The sequence below is a fragment of the Barbus barbus genome (genome assembly GCF_936440315.1).
Source record: "Barbus barbus genome assembly, chromosome: 22".
Lineage (NCBI taxonomy): Eukaryota > Metazoa > Chordata > Actinopteri > Cypriniformes > Cyprinidae > Barbus > Barbus barbus.
The window spans coordinates 21,525,520-21,553,374 of record NC_136750.1 but is presented as its reverse complement, the minus strand read 5'-3'; the positions used below and the strand labels follow the sequence as shown (position 1 = coordinate 21,553,374).

At 37.2% G+C, this 27,855-nt stretch overlaps 3 protein-coding genes across 3 annotated transcripts; all 3 read right to left on the bottom strand.

Annotated features, from left to right (window-relative positions):
• Positions 1 to 1,987: 1,987 nt before the first annotated feature.
• Positions 1,988 to 5,423, bottom strand: LOC306888286 (uncharacterized protein). Its single transcript, XM_079446484.1, has 4 exons — positions 4,852 to 5,423; positions 4,605 to 4,731; positions 4,265 to 4,393; positions 1,988 to 2,648 (listed from the first exon to the last, which is right to left on the bottom strand). The coding sequence occupies exons 1-4, from the start codon at positions 5,271 to 5,273 to the stop codon at positions 2,595 to 2,597; spliced, it is 732 nt and encodes a 243-aa protein (XP_079302610.1). The 5' UTR covers positions 5,274 to 5,423; the 3' UTR covers positions 1,988 to 2,594.
• Positions 5,424 to 5,786: 363 nt separating this feature from the next.
• LOC306888135 (transport and Golgi organization protein 6 homolog) lies at positions 5,787 to 24,769 on the bottom strand (the record flags this gene model as incomplete). Its single annotated transcript, XM_079446289.1, is given in 19 exon segments — positions 5,787 to 6,542; positions 9,020 to 9,133; positions 10,921 to 11,072; positions 12,320 to 12,478; positions 13,843 to 13,900; positions 15,004 to 15,525; positions 16,432 to 16,566; positions 16,923 to 17,117; positions 17,460 to 17,586; positions 19,821 to 19,997; positions 20,078 to 20,190; positions 20,300 to 20,367; positions 20,561 to 20,723; positions 20,872 to 20,981; positions 22,190 to 22,337; positions 22,437 to 22,553; positions 23,643 to 23,809; positions 23,812 to 24,291; positions 24,718 to 24,769. Coding segments are annotated over 19 exon segments (3,234 nt in total). The 3' UTR covers positions 5,787 to 6,365.
• Positions 24,770 to 25,223: 454 nt separating this feature from the next.
• On the bottom strand, positions 25,224 to 26,906 carry LOC306842515 (interleukin-17C-like). Its single transcript, XM_079373436.1, has 3 exons — positions 26,828 to 26,906; positions 26,471 to 26,727; positions 25,224 to 25,960 (listed from the first exon to the last, which is right to left on the bottom strand). Exons 1-3 carry the CDS (start codon positions 26,831 to 26,833, stop codon positions 25,729 to 25,731), a joined length of 495 nt encoding a protein of 164 aa, XP_079229562.1. The 5' UTR covers positions 26,834 to 26,906; the 3' UTR covers positions 25,224 to 25,728.
• Positions 26,907 to 27,855: the final 949 nt, after the last annotated feature.

Sequence of the window (27,855 nt, the reverse complement as noted above, 5' to 3'; positions counted from 1 at the left end):
TATCTGCAGAGCTGTAGGTGCTACACAGTCAAAAAAACAAAAGGGGACACACAAAGTTTAACAAACTACCTCTGATTTTTTGCTTTGATTGTTATTCAAAAGTTTATGAATGATACCCATCCCGGTTTCTCCTTATTCTCTAAGTTTCTGAACACAGAAAATGCATTATTAACATGTAAACATGGTCAACATGAAATCTAAATTGGCCTTTAGATTTCTAAATGAGCGTTACTGGTCTTGTCAATGTTTCATCTGTGCATTTTTTTTTTTCAAAATGTAATAAGTGCAGCATTTAGGCATTGTTTTAGCTAACTCTCATTCAGTCTGGCTCCATTGTTATTGAACGCCCCCAAAATTCCTGTTTTACATTTTTTCCTGTTTCACTCAGAAATACTTTACTCAATAGTTTACTCAAACATAAAAATTCTGCCATCATATACTCACTCCCATGTTGTCCCAAACCTGTATGACTGAATTCTGTGAAACACACACACACACACACACACACAAAAAACATTTCAAAGAATGTTTGTTACCAATCAGTTTTGATATCCATGGACTTCAAAAAATTCAAGTCATTTCTTAAAATATCTAATTTTACAATCCAGAGGAAAGAAAGTTGTTCAGTTTTAGAACAACATGAGAGTGAGTGAATGATGACAAAATGTTAATATTTTGGGCAAACTATCCGTTTAATAGACGGTTTCATCGGGTGCACGCGCGTTGCCACGGTTACGCGTCTGGCCCTAAGTTAACTTCCGTTCTGTGTTTGTTTATCATTCTGGCTCACTGATCTAGAATGGTAATATGGCGCCGACAACAAACGCAGTTAAATGTAAAGTTATGAATAGACTGAAGTTGGGCTCAGGTTGTTGTGCTGTGGGATGCAACCTGACCTCTGGAACGAATGCCTTGTCAAAAATAAAAATGTTTCGGTTTCCAAAAGACCAGGGGAGACTGCAAGCATGGATCGCCGCTGTGCGGAGAGAGGCTTGGCTGCCAGGCAAGAATTCAAGGATCTGTAGCACTCACTTCTTTACAGGTAACAAACTCATGATAAGCCATAGACAGCTAGCTGACCAGCAGTAATAAGCAGACAATAGTTACGAATTAGCTAAATTTATTGTTACACACGTAAATAACATTGTATACATTGATTTTAAACAGTAACGTTTGCTCTGTGTTTATTAGCTTTAGCTATGATTTGAACTAGCGTTATGAATGATAAGAACCACAGTGGTTTTCAATCAATGCTATGCAAATACCATGCAGTATTTAACATTCAGCTTTGGTTTGCTCCCTGGGGGCATAATACAATAATGCATAGCTTTTCTAAGGAAACTTTAAATGAATTACTAAATAAGGGCTTGTACAACATTTTCACTGACTACATTATCAATTATATATTTTATCTGTAAAGCTGCTTTGCAACAATTTGCAGTGTGAAAAGTGTTACAAATAAATTTGACTGATCTAAGTTCATTGTACTAGTAGGTTACTAATATTTTTTTGTATTAATATTTTTTTACAATATCATAGAAATGCATTTTTTACTCAAAAAATGTCATGTAACCAGAAAAGTTATGGATTATGCAAAGTTTGTATGATGCCCAGCAAGGTGCAGTACTATGAACACTTAACTGTTCCTGTTACTCGTTTTACTTTAGGTGCACCATCAGTGGACCCATGCCATCCTGATTATGTTCCATCAGTGTTTGCACACAAAAACACCACTACTGGTGGTTCACAGAAGTTGGAGCGATACCAGAGGCATCAGAGGAGATCATCTGTGGTTGAGCCCATGGATTCACCTTCCTTAGAGGTTACCCGGGCTGACTCTGAAGAAGGATGCACTGCTGTGGGTACAGATCTGTCAATGGCAGACATTGACCAACTACAAAATGAAAACATTGAGTTAAAAAGAAAAATGGTTTCACTGGAGAAGAAACTGGAGTCTCAAGAAAAACGACTACAAGATCATATGTTTGGCAGACTATCCGATTTTATTTTAAATGAGGACAAGCACACTCATTTTTACACTGGCCTACCATCTGCTTCTGTGTTTTTCACCCTCCTCACTTACCTGTCATCAATATGGAATGCATCATCAACCATACTTACCCTTCCAGAGCAGTTTCTTGTAGTCCTGATGAAGCTTCGTCTAGGCTTAACTCATCAAGACCTAGCTTTTCGCTTCAGAGTGAGTTGTGGAACTGTCTCAAACATCTTTCATGAATGGCTCGATGTGATGGCTAAAGAATTACAATGCCTTGTCCGGTGGCCTTCCAGAAAAGCAATCAGAAGAAATCTCCCCACCCTCTTCAAATCTACAGGTTTCCAACAAGTTAGATGTATAATAGACTGTACTGAAGTTTTCATTGAGAGGCCGACTAGTTTGCAAACACGAGCAATCACATACTCCCACTACAAATCACATAACACTGTGAAGTTCCTTGTTGGTATTAGTCCAACGGGAGCCATTACATTTTTATCAAAAGTCTGGGGTGGCCGTGCTAGTGACAAGGTTATAACCAAAAATTCTGGGTTGATTGACCTCCTTGAACAAGGAGACCATGTAATGGCTGATCGAGGCTTCAATTTTCCTGAATATTTTGCCACCAAATGTGTCCGTCTTCATATACCAGCATCTACAAAGGGAAGAAAACAATTGACAGGATTAGAGGTGACACAATCTAGAAAAATGTCACGAGTGAGAATCCATGTGGAAAGGGCCATAGGAAAACTGAAGTCATTCAGAATTCTGCGGAACACCCTGCCAGTCAGCATGGTCAAACGGAGAAATGATAACAGTCTTTGCACAATAGATAAAATATTAATTGTTTGTGCAGCACTTTCAAATCTGGGGAAACCACTCGTACCAAAATGAAACCACAAATTAATTTGATAGATAACTTTTTTTAATAAATAAATTAAAATGAAAATACATTAATTATAATAACGAAAAACATGAAATTGTAATATTTGAAGTGTTGCACTTGTGTATCACAATGTTTCACATAGATTGTAATTATAAAATGAAATTATATATTCAATAAAGAACACTAACAACTATTGGTTAACTGATTTACTGATTGATAAATATGATTTCTGCTGTTTTTAATGTATTAATGTATTTAATGTAAAAAGCTCAAAAAGGCTGGAACAACCAATGCTTTCTTTAGAAAAAAAACACACACCCTTTTTCTTGTTAGACTGATTTCAGATCACCACTATTGAGCTGCTTTTGAGACCATTTTCATGTAGTGGTCACTCAACTGTAGTCTTCCCTCAAAAAATGAATCCACAATGTTTGGAAGCATGTGTTTAAAGTAAAAGCTACGTAGCCTTTGCATATATGTGGTGACAAAACCATTGTCATAAGGCACATCAAGCTCCAGGTGCTGTACTGGGGTCCAAATAACAAGACAGGATGTTTTCAGCCCGAGACAGTGCATCCCTAACTGTAACTGCCTGTAGTAACCTCTGGGGCCTTTTGGGTTCAAAATGTACTGCCCGCCCTCCACTCTGATGTCTTGGTTTGTGGAAGTGAGTGCATCATTAAGGGATGTGCAAGTACTGAGTGTGATGGGGCATTTTACTTCTAGCAACTTGTTATCAATGATACCATCAGGGCTTGCTGCCAGCCATGGGTCTCCTTCACACACCACCAGCCCTCTGTCCATCACTATGCAGCCCCTCTCTCTAATCTGCTCCTTAGCAAGTCTCTCGCTTTCCTTCCCATACCTTGTGGCCACACTCCCCTGGAACTTTGGGTAAAGGTGTTCATTAAGAAACTTAGCTGGGTCAGTTGCCTCACGCTGAGGCACCTTGCTGGCTGTGCTTGCTGTTATGCGCAGCTTGCGTGCATCATGCCAGAGTGGTTCTATGCTCTGTTTCCTTGTGTTTCTCTCTAGTTCCACCACTTGATTTGGGTTCAGTTTAATGAATGCATCATAAAATGCTGTGCACTTTAGACAGCTCAGAGCACTACCATGTTCATCGTGGGGCTGAGCTAAGCTGCTGAACACATTGAAATCCTCTCCCTGAGCATCCTGCTCTCCCTGACTGCTGGGGAAATCCTGACTACCTGACTCAGAGGCTGTGTCTGTCTCACTGCTGTCACACATGACAGAAAAGAGAGCGCAGTCTGGCACAACTTCCTAAAAGAAATGGTGAAAATACCTTACCTACTCTGCCATACAGTATATAGTACTGAGTCTTTTACAATAGACCAACTGGTTGATTTGGTAAAGATATAACTTACTTTCAGGGCTTTAAAAAGCTTTTTTGGTGAGCCATCTGGATTTACAGTGGGAAGGCAGAGGGGAGCTTGTAGCTTGATCTTCTTGCCAGGTTTCAAGAAATTGCACTGAGCTACTGGTTGTGGGTCAGCCTAAAAGGATATTTGAAATATACATTATACACTAATACACATTATAGTAACAACAATTAAGGAAAATACACATGATGTAATGTTGTATGACCCCCATTAAAAAACAGTATATAATGATTATATAATATAAAATTGTTATATAATATATATAAATTGTTATATAATAACAATTATTATTATTAATCAATATAATAATTGCTAAACTATTCACCTTCTTAGTTACCCGTGACCAAACACTTGGTTTTGAAGTGATAGATGGGCCACTCTGGAGTCCATCCTGGACACACTGCTCCACGGTAACCAAAATCGTACCCACATGACTACACACTTCTCCATTGCTGCATAGATCCAAACAGACATTTTATCAGCGGGATAAATGGCAGTATTGAAAAAGCTTATCTAAATGCTACTGTAAAATGTAACAGTGCTGTATTGTTTAGCTAGCCAGCCATGCTTACCCTGCCATACAGGTGCAATGTCCACTCTGGACTTCGCCGGACTTCTTTGCAACTATCCAGGCGGAGTAGCTCTTTGAAAGCGTCTGACCAGCCTCGATTTCCCCGTAAACAACACAGGTACTTCCATTCGTGTAAGTTAGAATGTTTTGAACTTTTCCGGAATGAAAATAGTTATAAGCATCCAAGCTCCGATATGCCTTGAACGCCTCCCTTGTATATACGCATTCCTTCTCGACTAGGTATTCAAAGATGTGTACCTGACTGACCTCCGGTAAATTAGACAGGTCTGTAGAAAAAAATTCTTGTCTCAACATTTTGTTGAACGGGTCTGGTAGAGTAACGTTAACCTTGTCGCATTTAAGTTTGGCAAAGTAGCGGTTTTTTTCTTCTAATGGCAACTCAAAAGCATATTGGCTAGACATGGTTTTAACTTTTTAGCTAATTTACTTATCGCTCTCTCTCTCTCTCTCATTAATCTATGATTTACTTGTTATGTATACTGCTTATTATTATAAATAATATACTCTAAAGGGACTGACGCGGTTGTTATTGATTGTTTGCGGAAGTTTACCGGAAGTTAAGTTTGGGCCACAAAAGCGCGCATGCGCAGTAACGTTTGTTTATGTTGTTGCCGTTGAAACCGTCTATATTACAATCCTTTGCTAACATCAATCCATATTGATTTTAATATAAGCAAATATAATAACCACACAAATGCTTTATGTGCTTCATGTGTTCACAACAGTGTGAACGACTTTTAGCAGGTAAATGGTTGGTTCACCTCCATTACCTTACAGCACAGGAACTTTGGGCACTGCAACCTAAGCCAGATGTTCGGACATGTAATTACACTTACACTGCCTTTAAAATAGTCCTAGTAAAGGGAAAAAGAAACGGTTAACGACAAAATAACATTAACACATTAGACAATATTTGGAAAAGCACTTATTTTATTCCAGAAGCACCTCATGACCAAACTAACATTTTGAGTTCACATAAATGCTAAAATTTGTTTTTACATGATATTTAACCAGCTCTGTTTTGGTGAAGAACCAAGAGGTCAGGCAGCCATAGAGACGGTTAACATGAATGGAAAGTTTCAGTATTGTGCAGAGGGGGAAAATTTAGGAGAATGACTAATCGCCCTGTCGTATCTTACAATGAGGTCATGACCTAGCCGTCTTTATATGTTCCACAAACATTCGATAAAAAGCAAACAGGCATTTTATCACGGGTGCAGAATAGAGGGGAAACCAGCTACCGCAGAGCTCTTTACACAGATATATAGCCTGTGTTGCCCTCTAACCTCAGTGTACCAGATAACAAAAGCCACAATGCTAGTTAATCAATGCTAAGACAGGTTTTTTTCTTTGGCTTGAGAATGAAAATATAGCTGTGAAAAATTTTTATAAGAAAGAAAAACCCTGAAATGTATAAATCTTTCAATTAATACAAGTATCAATTTAATGGATGGTGGAAATCCAAGACAAAATCCTGTAAGTCCTGGAGCACTTTCAAGGAAGTACCACAATCTTTTTTTCAAGTTTCTGCTGAGGGAAGATGAACCTCCTCATGACATCATCCAGCTCCTCCAGAGCAAGTTGAGCGTGGAGTACGGCCACCTCATCTGGATCCGACCACACCACCCTCTTCAGAGCCCGATACAGCTCCAATAAAACATCCCCAAGAACCTGAAAAAGCAGAAGGGGAGAGAAAAACACTTATTAAGCAGATGTTTTAATGTACAACTCAATGTGAGAAAAAGAACAAACAAGGAAGAGAAAATAATGAGTACAGTATGCGTCTCATGAGGCAGATGGTTTCTTGACCTTATTCTTCCCAGCAGGAGAGTGCTTTTGTGAGCAGTCAGCCGTTTTAACTTCACACTAAAAGTACACCAGGCGTTGTGACTTATGGTTTACCTGGACGAGCCATCTCATTACTTACTGCAACAGCTGTACCAAGTAACAACCATTCCTCATACCAGAAGGACCTTTGTGAAGCTGTATCCTGGGAAACCCAACAGACGGTGATGACAGATATGACTTTACGCCCGGGCCAATGCCAAGGTGCATGCAAGGGACAGCACCGTCTGAGCCTGTCTGGTAAAATCTATCCTATAAAGTGCATGTGCAAATATTTCAAGACTGAGAGTACTAACTAGGGTGGACACTGGAGCTGTAAATCAGGGGGTCATTTGCAGCAGCAGTGACCAGTTCAGTCGGCTCTGAGGTCACTGGGATCAGTTCATGTGTGTTTATAGTGGGAGTTTAAGATGCGTTTTATGTGGACAACCCCCCCCCCCCCAAAAAAACCTCCATGCGTTGCAAAGTCAAGAAGTAAAAGGATAAAGTAGATGAAGATTTAGCAGCCTGACACATTGTGTGTCAACCTACCTACAAAATTCAATAAAAATCTTATCTAGAGGAATATTATTATTACAAAAATATTTTTGTATAAAACACAATTTGAAAAATACAAATATATTTTCTGAATTGAATTGTATTTGTATTATATTTTTATTTTGTTATAATGTAATTATTAAAAGTAACTGTTTAATTATTATTTATTTAAATTTATTTGGGTTCATTTGGGGTTAGTTTTAAATTTTCTCTAACAATAATAAACCTGGACAAATCTGACAACTAGGATGAAATCCCAAGACATCATCAAGGTTGAAAATAATTCCATTAGAGGAAAATTATGGTTAACATAAGCTGTATCAAAGATCTCCCTTTTATATCTCCTATGGCATTCTTCTGATTCATACCCCATTACATTACACAAAATATATTTAAATAAGTTAACTGAAATATGATTATCACACTGCATTATGGTAGAACAGAACTGTAGTCTGTAAAGCTTGAATGGCAATTGACTGCCAAGTCTGCTGACAACATTAAAAAAATGATCAATGAATTGTTTAAATCAGTCAGTGGTGTAATTCATATGATTTTACAACAGGCTAAACGTAATAGTCCAATGGATCAGAGACTCAATGTTCTTGCATCCAAGTAAGCTGTTACACAGCTCTGATTGGTTAATACAGTTACAGCTGTAACTCTAAACTTGTGATACATAATACTTTATAAAGGGTTCAAAGCAAACTCCTAACCCTAAAAGTTCAAATGTATTACCTCATCCTGAACAGTTCATTTTATGGACATCAATACTTTTCAATTACGTCTTGGCAACAACACACTTTTGTATGACCAAGGACAACCTTTTCTTCTGAGAAAAATAAAAAAAAATCCTATGGTTTAGATGTATTAATTTTACTCATCGTGTACCAAATGACCTGTAGGAGCTATTATCCAAAATGAAAGCCATCTATGGGAAAGTGATCAGGGCCATGGGAACAAGGGTGTCTGCTGATAGTGATTACTAGACAGAGCATTGGTTGTCTTACACAGCAGGTGACTTCTAAATAAGAGAGCAGAAAGTTACAGCTGCTGTTCATCAGTCCAGATGCTGGAAGAATTCCTCCCACTAAACACGTGTTGATCTGATGACACCAGATCGGGAGACCTAACAACCTACTCTATAACCTCACAAACAAGACATATTCTGTAAACTCAGGGAATGTCTTTCGGTTTTCAGAATTATTCAGAAAAAAGTGGATGTCTTTGCACATTAATAATTTGAACTCAGAGATGGGATTTTACACCTTTAAAAGACTATTCCAAGTTAAAAACAGGCTGCAAATGGTATTTGTGGCATGTTATTGAATACCAGAAAAATTGATCTTTTGTTTTATTTAATTTAGAAATAATAATAAAAAAAATAAAAATAAAAGCAATCATACAGAACATTTTACCCATAAAATTACATAATTACACAGGTGTAATTAGCATGAGTAAAGTTACACTACCTTCCAACTTTTTTCAATGTTCATAACAAAAAGAAATATTTCTTGAGAATCAAATCAGCATATCAAAATGATTTCTGAAGGATCATGACACATGCGATGATACCAGGAGAGACGTGATGTAATGATCAAATAGTAGTCTCACCAAAAAGAACATGAAATTATTCTATTTTACTTTTCAGATTAAATAAAAATACTAATTAATTTTACTTAAAAAAAATAAATGCATACAAAAAGCCTTTTATACTCCTTTAATACAAGCAACTGCACAATCACAAGTTTCATGATTAACTCACTCACCTGAGTGGTTTTATCACTAAGGCCCCTAAGAACAAGAGCAATGACGTGGACCGCAGCTCTTCGAACCTCTGCTTCTTTGTCCGTCTTTATCAGGGCGGTGAGACACGTGCTCAGCTGCAGGAACCAGCACACAAACAGAGGTCAAATACAAAGGACGTACACAGGCCGCAAAGATCTGCAATGCTGCACTAGTTGATCTTAATGTCAATGCAGAGGGTCGATTGATGTCTAAACACATGCACACGGGTTTGCAGAAGGCTAATCGTCAAGACGGTGGAGAACAGCCTGTTGCAGACGGGCTCTTTCATGAATAAGCAGCCCAGTTAGTCACACTGACAGAGATGCTTATTCATGAAGATCTCTAGACCACTGCTGCAGCTCAGCCGCTTACAGTAGATTTTCTCAACAACTGTATGTACAAGCACTGAATAAAAATAAACAAACTACTTTCCAACTGTGCAAAGCAGTCACACATTGGCACAATTTTTAAAGAATACTAGATCTGCATTTCCTGAAGGAAATATCAATGCTGGCAAGGCAGCAAAAGTATAATACTAAAAGTCTCAGATAAGCTTTTATGATTTACTGCATAAAAATATTTACATGGTACATTAGGGCTGGGTATCTATACAGATGAATTTGATTCTGATTCACAAGTTCTCAAATTGATTGGATTAAATTCTGATCTATTTGGGTATATTTCATTTATTCATGTCCATTTCACTTGCAAATGAAAAAAAAATCAACAAATTAACCAGCTCACAAGAGTCATTTGAATCATGAACTGTCCAAATGCTGTACAAACACATTTGCATCTGCCACTGAAAAGAGTTAAAAGAACAATCTTGGGATTTTAAAGGGATAGTTCACCCAAAAAGGAAAAAATTCTTAATTACTCGCCCTCGTGTCATTCCAAACCCATAAGACCTTCGTTTATCTTCAGAATACAAATTAAGATATTTTTTGATGAAATCCGAGAGCTTTTTGTTTCATTTGCACACAAAATGTATTCTTGTAGCTTCATATAATTAAGGTTGAACCACTGATGTCACAGACTATTTAATGATGTCCTTACTACCTTTCTGGGCCTTGAATGTTTTAGTTTGTTGCTGTATATCCAGAGTTAGAAAGCTTTCGGATTTCATCAAAAATATCTTAATTTGTGTTCCAAAGATGAACATAGGTCTTACGGGTTTAGAACGACATGAGGGTGAGTAATTAATGACTTTTAATTTTGGGGTGAACTATCCCTTTAAGAACGAGCGAAAAGCATTATTTTTTTCCCATTTTCTTTTGGCTGTGTAAGAATCAACAATGCATAATCAACATTCTGTGCCACTTTTACAGGTGGCTTTAAAAATATATATATATAAAAAAAAAAAATCTAATCAATTTAGAATGCAAATGAATTAAAGAAAAAAACAATCAAGTATGCAAATATTGTCATCGCTTTCAGTTTAAAATTGCAAATTCTAAAAATAATATTCTAAAAATGTGATAATTTTGAATCGTAAAGATTCTTAAAATGGGACATTTTCATTTACATTTTACATTAGAGCATGCATAATCGATTGCTACATTAAGATTTGTAGTCAAGAAATTGATTTTAAAGAGCAAATCAGTGAAATTGATGCAGTTCAGGTTCATCCATCTCACACCCAGCTGCACTAGCAGAAATCCTGATCTCAGCACTAGACGTGGTAATCATGTGTAGAGAGATGTACAAGTGTACACACACACAGCTGTGCAGAGTAAAGAGAATGATGACATCAGACTAGAAGCAGCCTTGGGGGTCTGCTTAAAAAGAACTAATTACAGACTAAATGACACACAGAATAAGCTTTTCATCAGCTTGACTGGTTGTCTTGACTATTAGGTTTTGAATTCTAGAGTGGTACTACCTCTTGCGCCAGTGGTCCGAGGGAAAAGTTGAGAAGTTGACAGAGTTCACCCAAATTAGAGAGGCTGCTGGCACGCACACTACTGTCCTCGTCTCGTGTGCCGCTCAGAAACACACCAATCAGAGGGCGGCCGTAGTGTGCAGCAAGATCACCTAAAAGATTAATGATAAGATTTTTTTTTTTGTACAGATAAATAAAGACATTCAGTCTTTAAATAATAAAAAATAAACAAATTATTTCTAATACCACATATACAGTGCACTGGATGAGAGCTCCAGTCTGAACACACATCAAACACAAACACAAAGCTGAAGTCGCCACTCCTCTTCCAATCTCTCCATCTCGGTGTGAAAGTCTGAGAAAGTCCAAAGCACGTTCCTACAGCATGAGCAAAGTCACTAAAGTGGGAGTTTTTGGCTTATATGAAAAGGACTCAGATAAAAAAAAAAAACTCCTCACACTAATAGGTATTAGTGTAAGAGGAATTAGCATTCTTTATACGAAATTAATAAGAATAAAATAAGACAAAAACAATTAAAATAGCTTCCAAGTGGGTCCAGAGGGTCTTGCTACCCACAGCTGATTTCTCTGGCTCTGTTTTAGATATCATTCAAACTCTACAAAACCTTCCAGTACCCATGTGCCAGGACCTATTCAGACATGAATGTCCACTTCTTCAGCTGACCACTCCTCTAAACAGATCAAAAGAGCTTTAATGGCTATTGTGGGCTAGATCTACGAGAAAAAAAAAAAGTGTGTCTGAGGGGAGGCAAAAGAAAGAGGCAAGAAAAAGTGTACCCTACACTTCTTTGATCCTGTGCTTCTTGTTAACTGTGGCCATCTGTCCAAGCCCCTTATTAAGTGACAGGTTCAATTAGAAACCAGAGGTACACTTCTGCAGGAAAAGGATTTTTAAAATTACGGACTGGATGTGTACATTTTGAAACAGTACGTTGTGGTTAGATATTTAGTTATTACAAAAACAAGGATTTTGGTATTGAAATCAGTGTCCCATTAGATAATACTCATGGGTTGAAAATGTAAATTGAGCTCAAGTGTGCGGGTGAAGTGTGTGATGCCCCCTGCTGTGTGTGAAGGCACTATGAATGTGACAGAGAGCTGTGAGACTCATTGTGCGGTTTCAGTGGACTGTAGCAGCTGTTGGGCTTTTTCAGAGCTTGGTCTGTTAGCGTTAAGGAGTCGGGCCAAGACGACATGTCTCAGACCCAGACTGAATGATCTTGAGACACAATGAATAACCACACACTTGTGTTGAGGATACAGCACTGCCCAGATCTGACAAACAGGTCCTGAAATGGAGCATGTTTATTAAAAGAAAGTTTTTTGAAAGAAATACAGAAAGAAAGAAAGACTACAGACAGACAGTGACTGTGCTCACCCATGGCCCTGCTGGCTCTCATTAAAACCTCGCCCACTTTGAGGCGTGTCTCTAGGGAGCGCTCCCTTTTGGGGGAACCGATAGTCGCCCCGGTCTGATACTCTCCCAGCAGTCTCTGCAGAATCTGTTCAGGAAAAGAGTCAGCCAACACTGCCAACCCTGAAACAGAAAAAAGAAACAACAGCTTAGAAAAAAAGACTGAACGTCTGACAGATTTTCTTTAAGACTGGATGAATAAAAACCACAACAGGCTGCCTGCCAGAGCATTAAAACCTTAACTCAGCTATTCCTCAATAGGGCTAAAAAGGGTCGAGATGGTCCAGTATGACTATTTATGGACAAGAGGTGCTATCATATTGGTTCCAAATAGAGCTGGTTTAGCTAATCAACCCAAAATAGATCACTCTAAATCTGTTTGCTGGCCCAGAAACAATGTTCATGTAAATCTCAAGACTGTTAAAATAACCAGAGATTGATCCAGTAATTTCTGAGAAAGACACATATACAAAGAAAATCCTCCACAACTGCTGATCAATATACACTATTGCTCAAAAGTCTGGGGAAGAATTTTTTATATTTTTAAAAGATGTCTCTTATGTTCACCAAGGCTGCATTTAACTAATCACAGCACAGCAAAAACAGCAATATTATGAAATATTATTACAATTATATATATAATATAATTTATTCCTGTGATAGCAAAGATAAAGTCAGCAGCCATTACTTCAGTGTCACATGATCCTTCAGAAATCATTATAATATGCTGATTTGCTGCTCAAGAAACATTTATTTTTATTATCAATGTTAAAAACATATTCTTCTTAATATATTCGTGTAAACCATGATGCATTTTTTCAGGATTCTTTAATGAACAGAAACTTCAAAAGAACCACATTTATTTGAGATAGAATGTTTTGTAACAACGTAAACGTTTTATTGTCAATTTTGATCAATTTAATGTCTATCCAAAAAAATAAATAAACTCTTACTGACCTCAAAACTTTTGAATGGTAGTATATATATATATATATATATATATATATATATATATATATATATATATATATAAAAATTAATCATTATTAGTGATTTAGTATATATTAAATTCTATTCAGATTTAACTGAAGACATAAGAACTACCATAATGACTACATTGATGAGCTCAGGAAATGGATGCTTTATCTATTTATTATGGCAAAGCAAAAGTCTGGTCATTTAACAAGTGAACGAGTAACGTGGGAGCTGAACACACATTATAACGTGCCGAGGTAAAGCTGACAGTGAGTTCTGCTGGCAAAGTAAATCAGGTAAATGTAATGTCTGTGCTTTACGCCTCCATTTACAAAGTCATTCAACCAGTAAAAACCAAGCTGTTCTATTATGTACCATCACAGCTACAAATAAATCAAATTTTGATATTCATTACTAAAAAACATTAATAGTCATGTAAAAAAAGTGTGATATTTTGTTGTATTTCTAAGAAATTCAGGTTGATTTCTTTCTTAAACTAATGAATGAACTACCTTGAATGGCAGACAGATACACAAAGGAGTCTTCATGTTCCAGGTTTTCCAGAAAGAGCTGCAACACATTGAAATAATTCAGTGAAAGCTGAGCAAAGAATTAGGGCAGAGTTAATTAATTCCTTCGTCTAATTATCGCTGACAGTTTTTCAAGGAGCCATTAGCTCGGCTCTCAGCACGTTTACAGTAATGCAAATTAAAACATGTCTATGGCCTGAGGATTTAAGAGATTTAAATGAGTTCACATGAGGTAAAGTGGTATGACTTGAGAGAGAATTAAAGAATAACCAAAATGTGTTCTCAAATAAATATCCAAAACATAATGAACGTATCAAAAGGGAAGGAAGCTTGGCGGAAACTTCCCAGAGGTACACATATATTACTGGATTACTGGGTGTTGTCACCGTTGTGACGCTTGTGTCCGTGCTTATGTGTGAATTGCTTGTATTTATGAAGGGATGGACACAGAAGAGGCTCTTATTACAGAGAATATTAGATGAGACACTGCAAAGCCACTCATCAAAACTAGATCCCATGGGACTCTTCAGGCACCCTCAAGCAAGAGGTTTTACACACCAAACATCCCACCTCATTTATAAAACATGTTCTAGACCCTCACCCACCCAGAAACAGCACACTGGAGAATGAGGAACATTGAAAATCACTGGCCCATATAAACAGTGTCACCCAGGGAAAAGTCTATGCATACCCCAGGAGAGATGTGTACGTGACACCTGGCTTTTAGCATCAGAGAGAATAATGCATACTGGGAGAATAAGTGTTTATCAGATACTATAATGATCACTGGCATCAAAGTGCAACTCTAGAACTCAAAATTACCCCAAAAAAACACTTTTTTATAAACTAAATGCAAAGAAAATTCACCAGCCATTTAGAATAAACGGTAATAGATGAATTGGAAATGGTACACAGTAATAAATACATTTTATATATTTATAGAAGTGTGGTCACAGCAAAATGTGAATATATGTGTAATATAAAATGTGAACAAAATGTGTAATGTTATATATATATATATATATATATATATATATATATATATATATATATATATATATATATATATATATATATATATATATATACACACACATACATACATACATGCATACATACATATACAAACACTGTCTCACTTACTGTTAGTAGTTTGTCCTTGTTCTGCATTGCCTCTTTGTCTCCATTTCTAACAGAGTGGGTCAGTGAACGCAGAGCTACAGCTCGAGTGGGCACATCTGGGTCAAAGGCCTCCAGCAGGCACTCAGAGAAAGCTTTACTGGATGAGGGTTCAGAAATACCATAATTGGGTATTCCTCCAGTTGTCTGAATGTCATTAACTTTAGGTGTTACACCAGAGTTTGTTGTATGTTTGGGATGCGAGACTGGTTGTAAGGGGTCCTGTTGTATGGAAGGAACTCTAGATGACTGTGTACAAGCTGGGAGGGAGTTTGAACTGTGGCCCGCAGGTTGAGCAGGACTGTGGGCAGTGCTGGGCTGGGTGGCTGTTTTGGGGACATTTTTAGGGCGATAAGCCCCATGTGTGGCAATAGTGGCTCTCAGATCAGACGCCAGCTCCTGGATGACTGCCTCTGGGTGCTGCTGGGAAATCTGCTCAAGGTGGGGCAACAGTTCACCCATTGACAAATAATCATCTGCAGTGAGCTGAAAGAAGATATACACAGGTACAATTTGGTAATAAATAATACATAAAAGGTCCACAAACAGTTTTTTCCAACATCATTTACATTTAGTCATTTAGCAGATGCTTTTATCCAAAGCGACTTACAAATGAGGACAATAGAAGTAATCAAAACCAACAAAAGAGCAATAATATGTAAGTGCTAAGACAAGTCTTGGTTAGTTTAACGCAGTACACGCAGCAAGGTTTTTTTTTATTAATTATTATTATAATTATTATTTTAATAAATATAAAAGAAAACCAGTAGATAGAATAGGAAAAGGAATAGAAAATGCTGGTGTTAGAGGGTCCATTTTTTCAAGATTTTAGTTTGAAATTTGCAAATAAATTTGGACTGTCAATTTATTGTAATTTTTAAACCATATTAATTTAATAATATGCTGATTAATTCATTACTAATAATGACATCAATATTGCTAGGAAATTCTCCAAATTAATATTATTCAACAACATTATTATTATTATTATATTTTTAATGAATTTATTATTTTGCCTTTTTGCATTTTTTAAATAATCACACCAAATTAACTACATTAGTATATAATTACTAGTATAGAGTAGTATGGTGTTTCTTTTACATTTCTCACCATTTGAATTACCTTTCGAATTTTATGCAGTTCTTTTTAAAAAATACTGAGGTGCGACAAACACATTTTCAAATTTTTCAAATGTAATTACTCAATTAATATGCAGTCATAAAAATTACATATGTAATAGCTACACAAAAATAGAACATTTTTGTTAAAAATAGTTTAGCATGCAACACTTTTGGACTAAATGCAGGATTAAACTGAAAGATGTCAGCTCTCCAAAAATTCTCACGATAGAGTAAGCAAAGGACAGCAGCAAAATGTATAATAATGCACTACCTCAGCAGCTCCAGAAAGTAGAGTGGCCACAAGCCCCATTCCCATACTGAGGGTCTGACTCTCCACTGGGCTGTCAGTGCCACACTCCAGACTAACACATGCCCTCTGCAGCATGGATACTATGAACCCAACCACCTGTATACAGAAAGAGGAATGTATTGCTGGCATATAAATGTCACACCTTCTCTTAGTATCACTACATAAAGTAACAACTTATGAAATAGCAAAACTATGCCAAGAAAGTCTCATACTCATGTCCTAAATAACCCTCAGAGAGAAGATATTCATTGTTGTGAGTTAAGTGGAACAGATCTGGCCAGGAGATGTGCTCTATTTTTAGATGACCCATGTTTCCCCTATTAAAACCTCAGTCGAATAAGAGCAGAAAATACAAAATGATAAAACAGCTTAAAAGATTTAAGGAAGAGAAGCGAGGGAACATTTTCATATGCTTAAATAACATTGTTTGCACGATCTCTTCTATATCACACCTGAGTGGGCTTGCGGAGCAGCTGTGTATATGGAAGACCCTCACACATGATGGCCAACACCTGCAGCAGAGCCAGTCTCTGTCCATGTCCACTCACACGCCCCAGCAGGTGCTGCTCTAACTCCAGCAGGGTTATAGATGAGGTGTCCACTTCCTGCTCAACCTCCTCCTGCTCAGCAGCCACAGCCGTTAAATCCTGGAAACAGCATGAAACAGACATATCAGATGTTGAGTGAGGTTTCACCACAGTGTAGCATGCTAAAAAAAAATCTGGTGATCTCAGCATACACTTTCACATTCAAACCACTTTCACAGCATCCACAAAAGTCAGTTTATTTAGAGAATTCAGAAAAGGACATTTCCAAATCTTTAAGTAAGCAGATAATAATTCATTTAAATGTCTACATTTTGAGGCATTCTTGAGGCTCCAATTTTTGCTTTAGTCTCGTAAAAAAACAGCTTTAGCTTATCTAATGTGTGATAGTTTGGAGCAGCAGTTACAAATGTTGAGCTACATTGGAAACCAGGGGGTCAGCACCTGCAGCAGCAGTAGAAAAAACTCTCCAGGCAGGTCACTGTCCATCATCTCCCCAAATAACTGCACCAGACACTGCACTCTCCACTGCTCACCAGAGACCTTCTCGTACAGGGTGTCATCTTCATCACTGCCAAAACGCACAGAAAGAGAGACAGGTAATGATAATGATTTTATAGCTTTAATTGGCAGTGTATGTAGCAAAGCATTTCTTATGCTCATCAAGGTAGCATTTATTTAATCCAAAATACAATCAAATTTTGTGAAATATTTTTACATTTTAAAAATCACTGTTTTCTATTTTAATATATTTTAAAATATGATTTATTTCTGTGATGGCAAAGATGAATTTTCAACGGCCAGTACTCCAGTCTTCAGTGTCACAAATTCCTTCAGAAAACATTCTAATATGCTGATTTGGTGCATGAAAGAATTATGCATATTATAGAAGTTTTAAAAATAACTTGCTAACCCCACATTTTGGAAACAGTAAATCAGGGTAGTTGATGATTGATATTATACTGATATACTATAATTCATGCTTAATTTAATGAAAGCAAATAAGATGCACACAACGTTAATGAAATCCAAATTCATCACTAAGCATTTACAGTGCCTATAGAAAGCCTTCATACCCCTTCATTTTTTCACATTTTGTTATGTTGCGTTCTTATCTTAAACTGCTTTAAATTACTTTTTTTCCCCACATAAATCTACACCCCACTCACCATAATGACAACACAAACACTGGATTTATCATAACTTTGCAAATTTATTAAAAAGGAAACACTGAAAAAAATGACATTGCACAAGTCTTTTGTGCTTTGACACTTTTGAAATTTAGATCAGGAGCATTCCAGTGTCACTGGATCGTCTTTGAGATGTTTCTATACTCCGACTGGAGTTAAATTGTGGCAAATTCAGTTGATTGGACATGATTTGGAAAGGCACACACACCTGTCTATACAAAGTTTAACAGCTGAAATGAGCAAAAGAGCAAAAACTAAGCCCTGAAGTCAAAGGAATGGCCTGCAGAGCTGAGAGACTGGATAGTGTTGAGACAGATCTGGGGAAGACTACAAAAAAATTCTGCTGTGTTGAAGGTTCACAGGAGCATTTGGCCTCCATAATCCTTAATGGATGAAGTTTGAAACAATCAGGACTCTTCCTAGATCTAGCCTCCTGGCCAAACTGAGCAATCGAAGGAGAAGGGTCTTGGTTAGAGAGGTGATCAAGACACTGATGGTCACTCTGGTTGAGCTCCATGATCTCATATGGAGATGGGAGAAACTTACAGAAGGACAAACATCACTGCGACACTCCACCAATCTGGACTTGATGGCAAAGTGGCCAAACTCAAGCTTCTCCTCAGTAAAGATACATGAAACTCTGATCGGAATTTACAAAAAAACACCCAAAAAAACTCTCAGAGTATGAAAAAAAAAAAGATTCTCTGGTATGAACCTCAATTCCTTATTCATGTCTGAGGGAGACCAAGCACCACTTATCACCTGCATAATACCATCCCAACGATGAAGCATGGTGGTGGCTGCATTATGTAGTGGGGGTGTTTTTCAGCCGCAGGGACTGGGGAAGTGATCAGAAAAGACGGAAAGCTGAATGCAGCTAAATACAGAGATATCCATAATGAAAACCTGGTCCAGAGCACTCAGAGCCTCAGACTGCGCTGAAAGTTCACCTTCCAACATGACAATCACCCTACACACACAGCAAAGACAATGCAGCAGTGGCTTAGGGACGACTCTATGAACGCACTTGAGTGGCCCAGCCAGAGCTGGGGCTTGGAGCCAATCAGACATCTTTGGAGAAATCTATAGATGGCTGTCCACCGATGGTCCCTAGCCAACCTGACAGAACTTGAGAAGATCTAAAGAGAAGAAAGGCAAAAAAAACAAATGCAGATGTGCAAAGCTTGTTGCATCATACCCAAAAAGACCTGAGGCTGTAATTGTTGCCAAAGTGCTTTAACTAAGTTTTGAGTTAAGGGTATGAAGACTTGTGCAATGTCATTTTTTTCAGTGTTTCCTTTTTAATAAATTTGCAAAGTTGTGATAAATCCGGTTTTTGCTTTGTCGTTATGGTGAGTGGGGTGTAGATTTATGTGGGAGGAAAAAAGTAATTTAAAGCAGTTTAACATAACACAACATCAAAATGTGAAAAAAATTAAGGGGTATGAAGATTTTCAATAAGCACTGTAAAAACATGCATTGTTTGTTTCAAAGCTCTCTGTTTATGTTGGAGTTGACAAAAGAGTCATCTAGCTAATCGATATAGTCTGACTCATATATTATGATTTTCCACAAAACAGTACATAATTATTATTGGGTTCTCAGTTAATAATACCCGATAGGCTCTCTGACTGTAAGTCTGGCCCCTCCTTCACTGCCAGGTGAGAACTGAAAGCTGTGTCTGACTCCACTCACTTCTCCCAGCAGTCCACACAGACGTTTCAGCTGTGAAAGAGCAACCGAGTGCTCTGAGTGAGACAGGAACCATATCAGGATCTCCTGACATGATGTGCTATAAGGAACAAACACTTTTAGTCCAAACATATAATGTTTTATAAATACTTCAGCCATAAATTCAGAATGCACACTGACCGTAAATGAGAGACATTCTGTTTGGTGAAGCAAAAGAGACTGAACAGTGTTGAGATGACATCTGCTAGAGCTTTCAGCAGCACTTCTGATGGATTGTTACCCACCACACAAATCTGACCAGAATGAAACACCGCTCTTATGTAAATGATATTGCAGTTTCATTGTTTTTACTTAATATAATTGATGATTTGGTGCTTAAACAATACAGAATGCTTTGCTTACTTTATATACATCCTCGATACAGCGAGTCAGCTCCCACTCCTGCACTGCATCCTGGGATAGGTCATCTCCTGCAAAAGCTTATCAGTTAATTTTATAGTGCTCAAAAGACTACATGCTTTGCATCTTAACATGATTTTAAGCCTGTGTATTGAGACAAACATTAGCAAATTGATGCAGCTTTATCACTCAGTCAGAGCATAACAACCTATATCAATCAGCCACTAAAGAATGCTTAACCAGTCTCCTAAGACAAATACTAACCAGTTCCCTCTGCACAGCGGTGAAGGGGGGAGAGAAGAGGAAAGAGCAGGAATCGCAGTGCAAACTCAGGCCGATCTTGGACCATGATGAGCGCCGCCCTGGTGGCCACTCTCTGGAACTGCTGTGCAGTCAGCTTGTCTTTGAAATGCAGAAGCTCCAGAACCTAAATCCAGTGACATTACATCCCATAATTAGAGTCAATCTAAGACAATCTGCATAGAATTTTAGATTGTTATTATATGACTATTACTATGTTTTGCAAACCAAACAAAACTCTAAATCACCATTATAGCAATAATACACTACTTTACCTGTGGACACACTTGACTGTAATAACTCTCAGCAGAGAGGGACTGCTGAGGACAGGCGGCAAGGATCTTGGCCACGGCATCACATTTCTTCCAGTCAGAGTCGCCACTTGCTGGTCAGAAATGTGAAACACAGGCAAAAAAGAATGCCACATCAAATCACATGATAAATCCACTGGAAACACATTGGGAATTTTTAGTCATGTACTGGATGAAAATATACATGTTTTCCACCACCATTCAAAAAAAATTATGATTCCATAACTTGGCTGAATCTGCTGACACTGTGCTGGTTACAGAATATGCAAAACACACTTGCCCACTCATTGCCATGTCTCCTATTTTTAGTTCATCAGTCCTATTTTTAGTTCTATCCATTCTAACCCAGGCATCTACCCTGGAGGTAATTGTTGGAAGAGACAGGACACAGTTCCAGGATATTGCATTTCATGAGAATTTGTGGACAACAAAAAACAGAGCAGGAACACTGACGGCAATGTATTTGTAAATGTATTTATAATCATGCATAAGGCGTAAAGGACAAATAAATTACCAATTATGTGTAACCCTGGACCACAAAACCAGTCTTGTCGCTGGGGTTTATTTGTAGCAATAGCCAAAAATACATTGTATGGGTCAAAATTATTGATCTTTCTTTTATGCCAAAAATCATTAGAACATTAAGTAAAGATCATGTTCCATGAAGATATTTTGATAATTTCCTACTGCAAATATATCAAAACTTAATTTTTGATTAGTAATATGCATTGATAAGAACCTCATTTGGACAACTTTAAATTTGATTTTCTCAATATTTAGATTTTTTTGCACCCTCAGATTCCAGATTTTCAAATAGATGTATCTCGGCCAAATATTGTCCTATCATAACAAATCATATATAAATTGAAAGCTTTCAGATGATGTATAAATCTCAATTTCGAAAAATTGACCCTTATGACTGGTTTTGTGGACCAGGGTCACATATATAAGTCATAAATGATTAAAAAAAGTAAATAAAATTTATTTATAGACATTTTAAATGTTTAAAAAAATATATATAATTTTTAACAATTTTTTTTAGTAAATATACTATATTTGGGTGGCATCACTGAATGAGTGTTGAAACAAGTTTTGAGGTCAGTAACCAAATAAATGGCTGGTATAATGCTCTTATTAATAATTTAAATGAATAATAGCAAATTCCTGAATTTTACTAAAATGTCTTGTAAACTTGATTCCATTCCATCATAAACCTTTTCAGGTGTTGAAATGACAAATTCACATGTTTGCCATCTGATCTCTTTGCTAAATCCAGCCTTACCTCCGGTCCCCTCTAGGATGGCCCTCACCACTGCCTGGACACCTTGTGGTTGCATTAACCTGTCAGAAAGCAACTGTCCGCACAGTCGCCTCAGCCACGCAGGAGCTTGTATTAGAGCCTTGCCTCCACCTCTGGAACCTGATGATGCCTACAGCAAATCACAGATCACACATGGCATGCCTCCATCAAGTCACAAAAACACTAACACCTCAGAAAAGAATACAGAAAGATAGTGGGCAAAACACACCTGTTTAGGACCCCCTTGCAGAACAAGCAGCTCTTTGATGACAATTGGCTGATACACTTTCCCAAGAAGATTGTGGAGTGCTTCTTTGCAGGACTTGCGCTCCTCTACCGTCAACCCCTGTGGAAGATAAACAAGGCCGAAATGGTTAAATATTTAGCTTCGGCCAACATGAAACATGAAAGAGTAACCTACAGGATTTGCAAACCTACTTTTTGAATTTTGATATCATACCATGGAGTTTTCCTATCATTCTTAAAGCATAAGATTTTTTAAAAATATATTTTTATAATTTTAGATATAAAAGTTATTTTAGTAATATTTATATACTATAATATTTATTTATATTTTGAATTAGCTTTCATTTCTATATTTGCAGTTTTTCTTTTAATTTTAATTTGTTTTTGTGAGCTTTTCTCATTTTATTAGCATTTTTTTCTCTTTAGCCTTAAGTTATATTTATTTCAGTTTTAGTTTTGATAATTTTAGTACTTCAACTTAAAACTTCTTTAATTTGATTAGTTGCCAACGCAGCATTTCTCATTTCCATTTCAGTTTTTCATCTAATATTTGTATTTTTATATTAATATTTATTTCAATTAACAAAAAGAATAGTTTTAGTTTAATTTTATTTTTGGTTTAGTTTAAGTTTGGTATGTGCTTTTGTCATTTTTATTAGTTTTTTATATTTCTATTTAACTTTACTATTTATATTTTTCTGTTTTAGTCATTTTAATACTTTAACAAACTTATTTCAGTTAGCTGCCAAGTCAACATTTCTAACTTACATTTACATTTATTAATTTAGCTGACGCTTTTATCCAAAGCGACTTACAATTGCTATATATGTCAGAGGTCGCACGCCTCTGGAGCAACTAGGGGTTAAGTGTCTTGCTCAGGGACACACTGGTGTCTCACAGTGGATTCGAACCCGGGTCTCTCACACCAAAGGTGTGTCTTATCCACTGCGCCATCACCAGCCCACTTGCTTTTAAGTTCTATAAGTTGTTGATTGATATACATTTCTAATTCAGGATTAACTAAAACTATTAAAATTATTTTTGTTACATAACGTTTTTCATTACTGTTCCGGTCTTGGAATAATTCCCTGATAAATCCAGATTTTCCATGGTTTTAGAAACCCAGGACCTAAAGTGAGACTATAGGATAAAGTGGTCAAAAAATGATAAAATATTTGTGTATCTTTACCTTATTGCTCTTTATGCCATCTCCTTCAGGGCGCTGGGGTCGATATGCTAACTGACACAGAGCTGCCATGATGTCACCCAAATGGCGTGTAAACACAGGTGTCGCTAGCGATGACAATGCAGACACCTCCAGCAGCACATTAGTGGTGGTAAGTAAACGCCGTTCCCTGCAGGGGCCACATCGTGTCGGACTGCCCCCTCCACTGCTGCCCCGAAAGCTGAGCGCAGCCCCAGGGCCACCCCTACACCAGGAGATAAATATGGACACAGACCCAGTGTGACTACAAACTGCAGCACAGTGCCCAGTGTTTTTTGCTGGGCCACACTGAGAACATCTGGAGGAAGCGCTGGAGCTGCTTCAGGGGTCGCAGGATTTGGTGCAGTAGGATTCTGTTGAAAGGCTTCCAGGAGGCGGTTGAGGTGACATGCCAGGCAGAGCAATAAGAGAAGACATTCCTGGACAAAGCTCCAGGTTAGGTCATCCGTATCACTGCACACCCATGTGATGTCTTTTCTGACCTCCTCCAGAAGTTGTCGGGCTTCCTCCAGGTCTTCACCCCCAGACATGTGCTCCTGAAGCTCTGACAGGTTCCTCTGGAGAGCCGACACAAGGGCTGTTTGTGTGCTTTGAACATGGCTCAACTGAGCCTCTAAAAAAAGAGTGTGCGTCCATCATTGCATGCAATCACTATTTAAAACATGTGCAAAACATAAACATCACACAAACATGCATGACTTTCTTACGTGAAGCAGAATATTAGATGTTGGGCAGAATGACAGACAACATTCAATTTTTAAGATATTGAAAATATATAATACAGGCCTATATATATACTGAAACTTAACGGTAAGCCGAGTAAATTACCTACCTAAAAATTAGTAAAGAAAGACATCCAAAGAACATACACTTTTGGAATAACATAAGGATGAGAAAGCAGCTAATAATATATATTTTTTCTCTTAACATGCGACTGCGAGTAATGTTTCTGCCAGACTAGACTGATTGACTTTAGCCAACAACACAGAAAATTGTGCTTTGACACTTTTTACCACGATTGTCATATATTCTTTCTTACCTCGAATAGGTTTCGTTAATATACTGAGAGACTTTATTAGTGCAGTTGTCATTTTCATCCACACTGCAATGTGTTGTCTACAAATACTTTGTCGCACTGCTTTAACGTGTATACGGTAGAAGCATTTCAAAATAAATGCAAAGTCTGACAAATTAAAAGCCCCCCCCCCCATATATATATATATATATATATATATATATTACACTGACAATCATTTTTATGACAATTATCATCCACATTTAACATTTTCAGGAAATCTCAGTAATCTCAAAGTAGGTTAGTTACTATACTATAGCCTATACTTCTGCTTAAAGGCACTAAAACAAATGCTACCATAATTTATAAACACTTTAATTTAACTAATAGGCTATATTAGTATTTTTTTGCAAAACAGTATTCAGAAGAATGTTATTATTTATTCATTCATTCATTCTGTGGTGAAATATCGCGTTCAGGTGCATTTGAAATTTACCCACAAAGGAATTTACAGAGAAGGACAAATGAATGAGTAAAGATCAGCATAGACTTTATTATTGTTTTACACAACATGAACATAATACCATCTGGACAAAATGCAAAGTTGAGTAAAAAAAACATACGAATACATTTTATCGTTATCACTGAAACAAACTTAACCATTGCTGTCACTGACAGAGCTCAAATTCACACCTGATTCAAATAAGGACAGATAGGCGCAAGATCAAAAGTTCACATATTTGCATAATGCACATAACAGTTAAATAAATAGTAAATAAGTTATTATTATATAAATAAATAAAGTCTGAATAAAGTAGTGTTTTACAGTAATACAAATACAACTTCCTTTCAAGAAAGCTTATGTTGGTTTGTAAGCTTAAAAAATAAACCATGTGACACATGCAACCTTCAGCTTATAAATATAAGCATATCAAACAATGTAAGTACCTTATCAAAAATTGCATTTTAAAACAAACACAACATGGTACATGAGACTTGTCTCTACAATTTTGGTCTATATAGTATTATCCTCTCTTACTGCTGAGGAACCGCACAGGTACAGGCTACAGTCACTGACACAAGTTTATACTCCAAGGAGTACTTCTTCGGGTCAGACGGGCAAGGAACCTTCTTCAGGAATAAGCGAGTTTGCTTCACAGGCACTGAGTTGTAGGTCCTATTTTCAACCCCGTTAATGATGCATCCATCACACAGACACTCTGCCTCCTCATATTTGGAGGGGTACATGTCTGTATTTTCCACTGTTCTGAAAATACAAGGGATAAAGATGCATTATTCATGTAGCTGAAACTGGTTTAACATCATATTTACACACTTGTTTTATTATTTAAACACTAGCCTACTAAACATGCCTCATAATGCTTTCAACAGGCATTTTCCTTTTAATTTTTTTCTAAAATAAATGTACAAATAAATGTACACACACATAGCCGGCCTCAGGGGTTAACTGCAACATTACATACTTTCTTTTGAAGCAAAAAAATGATAAAAGGTTTTGAAAATTAGAGAAAAATAGTAGGCAACTTATGAGGCAACTACGCAGCTGAAAATGGCGAAGTCGAATAAAAAAGACGATACAATATTAAACTGTTTATGAAGGTCTATATTAAAGTATCAAATGACATATATGCAACTAAATCAAATGTTTAAGATCATGGGAAGGATGATTTGATTACGCTGCAGGGTACATTTGCTGCTGAGGTTTTTGCATTTCTGTGGTTTTGTCAAAATGTGTGATTTAGAGAGCTATATCTACCTTATCCTCCAGGGGGACAGTGAGCGATCCTTGAGCTCCGCAGGTGAAGACCGAACGAAATCTTCACAGGATTTCTCTGCGTGACGGACGGGCTGGAGACGCTGGTGTCTGTGCGCGCGGTGCAGGTGCAAAGACTGAAGTAGCTTGTTGTGAATCTTGCTGAACCCATGTTCACATTCACCGAAACATCCCAGATTCTTTCCTTTCACGATGTTCTCCGACAACAAGACGACAAATATTCCAAAAAACAGCGGAGACTGCAAAATAAAGAGATAAATAAATAAAATAAGCAGAGTGCAAAAACTATATTATACATTTTATAGATGAAGATATCCATTATTTTGTATTTCTACTTACCCACATAATTTGTTCAAGGTTTATTATTAAAACTCCCTTGACCCGCAGTGATGCTGAAGTTTAGTGCTCAGGTTGTGTCGGGCCTGACTGTTAAACTGGCTCATTTATACTACCTGTTGTATCCCATCATCAGGGAAAATCCGAATCTATGAGGAAATAGTAATAAATATTTACTTCAGCACTTCCTCTTTCAATTGAAGCGCTACATACACAAGCACGTTATATTGCATGCTACCTGGAAGAAAAAACTTCACTTTTTTTTAGCCTTTTCATTATCAATCAGTCTGTAAAACGATTTCAGTTGACTAAAATGAAATCCATCGCCAAATGAAAAAATTCAGGGTAGGATCTGTGATATCTGAATGGGCAAGTGGAAGTTTATTCTCTCACATGATCAGTATAACATTTTTTTCCTGATCCTGGAATGATCAGTAAAAGATTTCATTCATTAAACACAGTACTTCAGTCATTAATACTTCTACATTGTCTTCTTTGAGAGGAAAGGGGAGATGCAAGTCCCCATAGTTAACAGCTCTATTGATATTAAAGAGAAATGATGCAAGACAACCCGTTACCCTGCATTTCACTAAGTCCAAAACTAACAACATTATTTAACACTAAGACGTATCACCAATATTCTGCTTCAGATGGAGAAAATTCCCCTTTTTTTGAGCATTTTGTGACCTTTTCAAATCTCTGGAAGAGTAAATGTGGAGATAAATTGTGGGAGCCCCCTGGATGTTTTGCACATGACAAAAGAGCCCTCAATAACAGATCATTCATTAACTAAAACGAGCAGTTGATAGCAGTTTTGCCTGCCTGTGGGGTTGCCATCATGGGACAAGACCAAGTGAATTTCCCAGCATCATCACATCAGCCAATCTGAAAAACATCTCCCCAGGAGTCCCCCAAGCATCAATTCTATACATTCTACAGAGAATGTGAAACTGTGACGATTATTTTCACTCACATTCTGGTAATAATCAGCATATACATATTATTCATAGCAGACTGCACTTTCAGAAATG